At 41.0% G+C, this 7,500-nt stretch overlaps 1 protein-coding gene across 5 annotated transcripts in view; it reads left to right on the top strand.

Moving 5' to 3' along the window:
- The window catches only part of PROX1 (prospero homeobox 1), a 49,735-nt gene that overhangs the window by 10,944 nt on the left and 31,291 nt on the right, over positions 1 to 7,500 (top strand). For all 5 annotated transcript variants that reach the window (XM_066546431.1, XM_066546435.1, XM_066546430.1 and 2 more), the window contains one exon: positions 5,148 to 5,253. In XM_066546431.1, the coding sequence (XP_066402528.1) occupies positions 5,148 to 5,253 (106 nt within the window). The remainder of the gene's footprint in view (positions 1 to 5,147; positions 5,254 to 7,500) is intronic.

Genomic DNA, 7,500 nt, shown 5'->3' with positions numbered 1-7,500 from the left:
TGCAGGTCCAAAGCCCATTACCACCACCCTTTGATCCAACTTGGGTCTAGTCTGGGTCAGGATTGGTGCTGTCTAACCTGTGTGAATAGTCCCATTTCTATAGGGGAAAATGTTTTGTGTTGGAGAGCACCTTCTTTAGGTGCTGGTGGTTTTGAGAACCAGCTGGTAGTGGATGTGGTGTTTGGGGTACTCTTCCCCAGAAAATTATCTTGTGGAGCATTGGTAGCAGGGAAATCTTCTTCTCACTGTCTACATTGTAAGGCAAAAGAAGAGGCAGTCTAGGAGCAGCATCACTCTCAGACGTGGCCCCAATTACTTGGGGACCTCCAAACCAAAGATCTCTCCCGCATATTGAAATGCAAGTGCAGTGCTTGGAAAGCAGTCCTGAGGTCAACAGGAGAGGCAGCTGAGGGCAAGACTCCTGGCCAGGGCAATTAATTTCTACCAAACAGTACAGTGGCATACTAATTGTTTTTTAAAGTAGTTCTATCCTGGGAGAGCAGTGAGGAGAGGAGAAACATGCCAAGAGTGGGAACTACTAGGAGTAGTTCTAGGACTGCACTTGATCCTTGCCACCCGTGGAGCATCTCTCCCCCACCCCTCCCATTTCTCCCCCTTTCTGCTGCTCATTCTCACTGATGCTCGCTAATGGAGCTTGTTGCTTCTGCTGAAACAGGGGTGCAAGAGTCCCCTGCTGCTCCAAGGGACAGCCAGGAGAAATGCCTGGTCCTACACTGATCCCTTTTCTTTTTCACTGCCCTGCTTTTTTCCCTGCCATGGGGGAAGCACTGTGACTTTTCCACCTAGGCACTAGTGCAGACTGCAGTTTGTTCTGGGTTTCGATACAGACCAGATTTATTAAATAACCCTTCTACACGTGTACCCTGGTATACAGCTCAGCTGTAGGAATGGATGGTTTTTTTCTAGCAGCAGCTCATTTGTCCAGGTAGCTTACAATTTTACAGGGAAAGGCATGGTGTGGAGGTTGTTTTGTTTCTGATCAATTCTGTCATGGCACTTTTATTTTACATGGTTGAATGTGCATCTATAGGGACTATATTTCTTGAAAGAAGCAGATCTTTCTTCCCTGCAGAAAGTAACATCTGTTTTCCTGGACAATGAAGCCAGGATGAGAACATAAGACCAGCAGATACAGCCAAGTTCAGGTTTTAGTAGTAAGTTAAACACTAAACTGGCCTGGGTTTTGTTTTCTTGGATTTTTTTTTTTTTGCTAACCAACGGCTGTAAAATGTATCTGATCATTCTTTGCTGAATTGCAGAAGGAAATGGTTAATGTTTGTGTATGTTGCTAAACAAGATAAGATGCACCTGCAGTCTGAATTCCCATCTTGGTCATGAATGCAGTCTGTATCTTTGCAAACTAATCTGTTTAATCAAATATTAAGTTTTATTCAAATTCAAAAAGAAACAGACAGTGAATTGTTTTTCTGCATGATCTTTCTTTGTCATGCATCCTCTTTGCATCTCAAGAAAAATAGCCTTGTTCAGTCACAAAACATTTGCATAGATCAAAATTGAAGCACAACAGCAGTTTGTGTGCTGCTAAGACATCTGTAAAGGTGAAGAAGTTTAGCGTGTTCTCCCTGGCAGGAGGGTTTAGAAACATTAGTGCAACTTTCTACAATTTTATTTATTTTTAAACAGAATTCCAATCCAACTGGAATAAGTTTCAAAGTTCCAATATGTGAAAGCTATAATTAGTGAATTACAACATTTTGAAATGAGGAGTTATTACATCTGACTAGAATTAAACTAATTAAACTTAAGAAAAAAAAGGAGAGATTGTATAGCAAGCTGGATAACTCCATGCTATTGATAAAACCTGGGCGATGAACGAATGCTTTGCAGCCAGGCAGCCTTTCTTTGGAGGGATTTGAAGATGCTCTGAGATGCAGTTATTTGGAGCTTTGCTGATTTAAAGTACCTGCGGTGTAACTTAAGGAGCAGCTTGGCTTTACTGCTGCAGATTTTTTTTACCTGATACAGCCTATTCTTACCACTTTTCCTTCAGCTCAGTGCATGCGTGGGCTAGAAAAGCCTGTTAGAGCATTTGTGGGGGCTCAGGCTGAGAGTAACAGGAGTGAAAGATCATCTGTGCTGAAAAATATTTTTGCAAAAGAGGAGCATTACCTGGGAGGAGGATTGAAGTGCAAATGAATCAAATGCTGTTCAGTGCCACCCCTGTGCTTCTCCTGTTAAAACACACGAGAGCATGTATATGTTTTGTCCCCATATATTTTGTTCCCAGTCTTTCACTTCCTATTTCTAGGGCTTTGCCATTTTACTGCTGCTGCTGTTTTAGGTGAGGCAACGTTGTGCTGTGTAAACCCACAATGCTGAGACTCTCAGGTTGTTTGAACACTGCTTTAGGTTCAGCTGCAGTACACTGTTCCTCTGATCTTTTATGTTCCTGAGCAGATGTCTTTCATTAATTTATGGATTTATCATCTTTTCTTTCGCTCCTTTTTTTTTCTTTCCTTTTTTTTTTTTTTTTTTTTTTTTTTTTTTTTTTACACCTGGCAGCTGGCTCAAGTTTCAGCAGTTATTGTCTATTTTGCATTACCCATAGAATTGAATGTCATCTGTCTTCACAAAGCTATAGCTAAGAGAATTGAGGCAAGCCACACGAGCTGCTGGGACAGAGCTTGTTTGCGTTCCATTCGGCACCCCTCCTCCCTTTACCTCCTTAATATTTATTTGTGCTCGTTTTCTTTCCTGGCCTTGAATGGGGCTTAGCTCGTGTTCGGTACAGCTGTATGTTTACTGAATCTATTTCATCATGAGTCATTGTGCGTGTGTAAGTATCCTGGAAACAGCTAGTGCTTTCTTGGAAGAACAGTTGCTTTTCAGCCCAAGCACTTAAAAAGGAAATTAAGCAATTGGTCAGTTCAGTTTTTTTTTCTTAAATAGCAATGGGTTATCTAATTCTTAGCTCTTAAGTCCGTCATTAACTATATTTTGCTAGATTATTACAGATAGTATTTTTTATCACAGTAAAGCGTTAACCTTAGGATCAAGATATACAGATTTGTTGCATATTTGATATTACCTTGAGGCTGCCAAGTGCTTAAGAACAAGTATAATTTTAATAAAAAATGGATTGCTGGGAATTTGAGTCTCAGAGCATCTTTTAATACATGCTTCATTCAATATCAATATCCTCTGGCATTAGAGCAGAAAATATTTAAAAATCCTAAATGCAGAAGGAATCCAAATGCTTAGACAACTGTCTAATATGCTTAAATCCAGCAAATGTGAGAGGGGTTTTTTGAAGTTTAAGTCCATCCTTGAGCTTGCATTGAAAGCGAATATACACCAAACCCGATGTTAACATGTTGTCGGCGTCAGAGGAGTTGCAAATTAAGGAGACTGAGGATTACTTTCTTTTCTCTCCTACTGGAGTTCCCCTTTGGACCCCCACTTCCCTGAAAGGATCACATAACAAAATGGATTTCTGGCATAGAAGTTTTGATTTGTCTAAAACTCTTATCACTGAGCAATAGGTGACAGCTTGCTACTATTATTTCACTTACGTATTTTGACAGATGGCACTGCAGAGTGTAATGCTCTTTTAGACTTCTCTATCAGTCTAATGGAGGTAACTGGAGGTTCTTTCAACTCTTCTCTTGGCACAAGAAGTATGTCAGTCATAAATTATCTTCTTTGTAATCATTAAGCATCTAAAACAAAATGCAAGTTCAGCTGAGCCATTTTCCATGTACTTCCAGATAATAAGAGGTTTTTAAACTAATATTGTCAATGCCTTTTTTTTTTAAATGCTACATTTTTCTAATCTAAAAATGAACTTTGTAACTGAAATAAAGGGAGAGGGTTTCAGCAGATTTCAGGAATTAGGGAAAAAGGAATTTTGCTGAAAAAGCCTAGCTAATCATCAGTAGGCTGCTGATAAAAATTAGTCTGGGTTTCCCATCTCGAGGCCTGGAGTGGGATGTTCTGTGCTGACGTGCACCCGGCTGTAAGGCAGAGGAGGCACCTTGGCTGCAGTGCATCTGTCAACTTGGTTGACCTTCCCCCACCATAAGGTGTGAACCGAGCAAAATTTTCAACAACTGTGTTTAGGAGAAACAGTCCTTAGAGAAGCTTCTGGGAAGAACCCTTAATTGACCTTGTGGGGGCCACATTGATTTTCTCCACGTGCATCTTCATTTCTGATAAATTATAAAGCCATTAATTTGCTGAGGAAATGGCAGGGCCAGCCTGCGGCACAGATGTGACCAGAGCCGTCCTAGCACGCAGTTCACAAAAGGGAGCCAAGATGCTGGGAGAAAAATCAGCAAGCCGAGATTGTTATGGTTAGCTTCACATTCCCTTGGGAACTCTTTTAGTTGCTTCTGTTTACAGATCTAAAAGGTAATGATGTTTCCAGGATAAATAGGCAGCCTTATAGGGTAAGTGGCCATTTATTGATCTGCTAGCCCTCATGTATTGATTGGTTAGCCCCAAATACAGCTCCGTTCTCCAAGGAGTTAACTGTGTAAATCAGGAGGCGACAAGTTTGTGGCAGAGGGATTCAGCGGCCAAGGGGCTCTGCCTGCTACAAATTTCACTTTGATTTGCAGGCGAGCCACTGGAGCAAAGCAGCAGCAGGACTAGGGAGATCTACCCAAGATATTAAAATTTATCGACACGAATGGAACAGGTGAAATGTACTGTCTCTGTAAAACTGCTCAAAATCATAAAGTGCCTCTGATTGTCTTACATGTTTTGGTTTTATTGTGTGCAAGCAGTGCAACACCGAGAGGAAAAGAAGCTTTAGCTGGCATTGCAAAGGAGAAGGAGAAAAAAGCTCCCAATAAGTTTTCTGCAGCACATGCTTCCTGCATTTGTTTCCGTAGCAACAAGTGAATGTACATATGGTACACAATCCCTAAACTTGCAGGGTCCCTGAGACCCAGCACCTAAACTGATAGGAAGCACAGGGTTAAAGTTACATGGCCTCTCATCCCACTTTTGCCTGTTTTACAGAAAATTACAGCACAGCAGTTGAGATGTTAATACTTTCTCCTATGGTCTGGGAAACCATAGAGTATTTAATGGGGCACTCTGTACATTCAGAAACAGATTTCTCAAGAAAAGAATTTTCCTTTACCAATTCAATCCTACATGCAGGAAGGCTTGTCACCGAATCACTTGAAAAAGGCCAAGCTCATGTTCTTTTACACCCGGTACCCAAGTTCCAATATGCTGAAAACCTACTTCTCAGATGTAAAGGTAAGAAAATCTCTTCCCCACCCCACCCTACCCCACCCCACCCTTTCTCCTTACTGCATGCTGTATTTTCTCACAAAATGGTATTGTTTTATCATGTTAGAAATTAATAATATTTCTGGGTATATAAAGTTTACATCCTGACCCTATTCACTTGTTCTTCCTGTTGAGGTGCACCCTGCTTGTGCCTGGATGAGGAAAGGGAATGTTTCTAAACCTAAAAAAAAATTGAAATTTTAAAGCAAAGTAAGGATAATTATTACAGTAAATTAAAAGGTCTTCATTATATATCCTATTAAAAAAGGAGATTTTTGTGGTGGTAGAAATGTACTTCCAAGAACATTTTGGAGCAGTTCTCAAGTACTCCCTCATTGTTTCATTTCGGTTGGTTTCCTCATATTTGTGCTTACATAAGCAGAGTGTAGAATCCCTTTCTTTCTGTCAAAAAGAAACAGTACATTGAAATTCTCCATGCAGAAGCTGCTTAAAAACAAAAGTGATGATTGTCTCTTATTTACAACTTAATTTGTTGTTGATGCAGAGTACACTGAGCATAAGGAGGATGAATAAAGTGACAGATTCAGGCCACATTATTCAAATGAGGATATGAAAGCTGTCGACATACAGCTGCATCCTCCCTCATTCTACAGAATATTAGGACCTCCTGATTTTTTTTTCTAAAAGTAATTGTTCCTTCACATCAACTTGATTTTGTGTTAATCATCTAAGTTTTTTTTTAAAAAACCCATAGATTGTGTTTTAATGATTATAATGGTATGCATGGTGTCATTATCTAAGTAACTTTATAAACATTACATTAGCTTAAATTAGTTTGTTACATATCGTTCCCCCCCCCCCCCCCCCCCCCCATGTCTTCCCCCCGAAACAAATTACAGAAATCCTTCTTTTAATCACTTTTGGGTTATGGTTTCTTCAGTCTTAGTGGGAGATTATCCCACAGGTTGTGAACTTGGCCCAGTTTCTGCTGATCAGTTTTCTTTGGTCAAGTTTCTTGGCAGTTTTTCCCTTTATTTTTTTCTCATTAAATGTTGCTTGCACATCTCAATACGCTCCTGCCCCTCGCAGCCGTGTCCTTGGAGGTTCCTCTATTCAATGCCATGTGCTGAGCGGATGGTGACAACATTTATAAAAAGGAGGGGGGGAAGCAATACAGGCACTTCCTAGGCTAAATGGCTGGTCAAGAATCATTAAACACACACAAAAAAAGCTGCAAATGGTGCAGCGGGCCAAGTGGAGGGTTTGCTCTCAGAGTGGATCCACCTGGAATGGAAAAATCGGAGGGAGCATTTCAGGCAACACTGCTCCGATGAGGTGCCACAGGCAGATGTAGAGCTGGCAGGGCTGCTCAGGAGGGTCTGCTCTGGGGCTACTCTGTGACTTTGCCCCTGCAAGTTCACACAGCCAGGTGTGCTGAAGCGGGGATATTTTTTTGCTGGCATCTGCTTTATTTCCACTTTTTAGGAAGATACACACTTGTGTGTTTGTGTGCACACGGTGACTTTGTCTTCTGACAAAGTTGTGTAAAATACAGAAATTTACTTCAGTTCCACCTAACATTTATACAGCACCAGGAGAAACCCAAAAATGCTTTACAAACCACCGATTTGGGATGGAGTCATTTGTCCAAAACCGATTGCATCCGCTTCCCTGGGGACACGTGACAGCCACACACGGTCAGCAGCAGCAGAGAACCAGGGATGTAAATATTAGACACACTAATCTTTTCTTGAGCTTTTCCATACCTTTAAATGCTTCAAAGTGCTTAGCATGTGTTTGCAGTTTCTAGAGCCAAAGGATGCTCCCCCTTTAGCCCACATGCAGTCCCATTAGCTTCACCCCTCCTTCTTACAGAAATGAGAGGACATAATTTTGCTTAAATGGAGCCAGAACGTCCTTGTGGTTTAAGCAGGTGTCCCCTACCAGTGCCGATGGGGACAACTGCTTGCCACTGGAACGCTCTCATCCATGAGCTGAGAACACATATGTAAATAGGTACCCTAATGAGATGTTTCCATGTGCTGCGCTGGCCAAATGTTTGGTTCTGGAGATTGTGGCTATATTAATAAAGATGTATGCGTAACGTGTAATACTTGAAGCAATCGTATTTAATTTCATTACTAATTGCCCTTAAAAATGAAAAGAAACTGTATTAGCACAGTGATTTATTTCAGAAATTTAAATAGGAGAATAAAGCTTGGGAACAATTTGAATATCAGGGCCAGGCCCTCA

This window comes from Molothrus aeneus, chromosome 3 (genome assembly GCF_037042795.1).
Source record: "Molothrus aeneus isolate 106 chromosome 3, BPBGC_Maene_1.0, whole genome shotgun sequence".
NCBI lineage: Eukaryota > Metazoa > Chordata > Aves > Passeriformes > Icteridae > Molothrus > Molothrus aeneus.
This window is presented reverse-complemented; position numbering and strand designations above follow the sequence as displayed.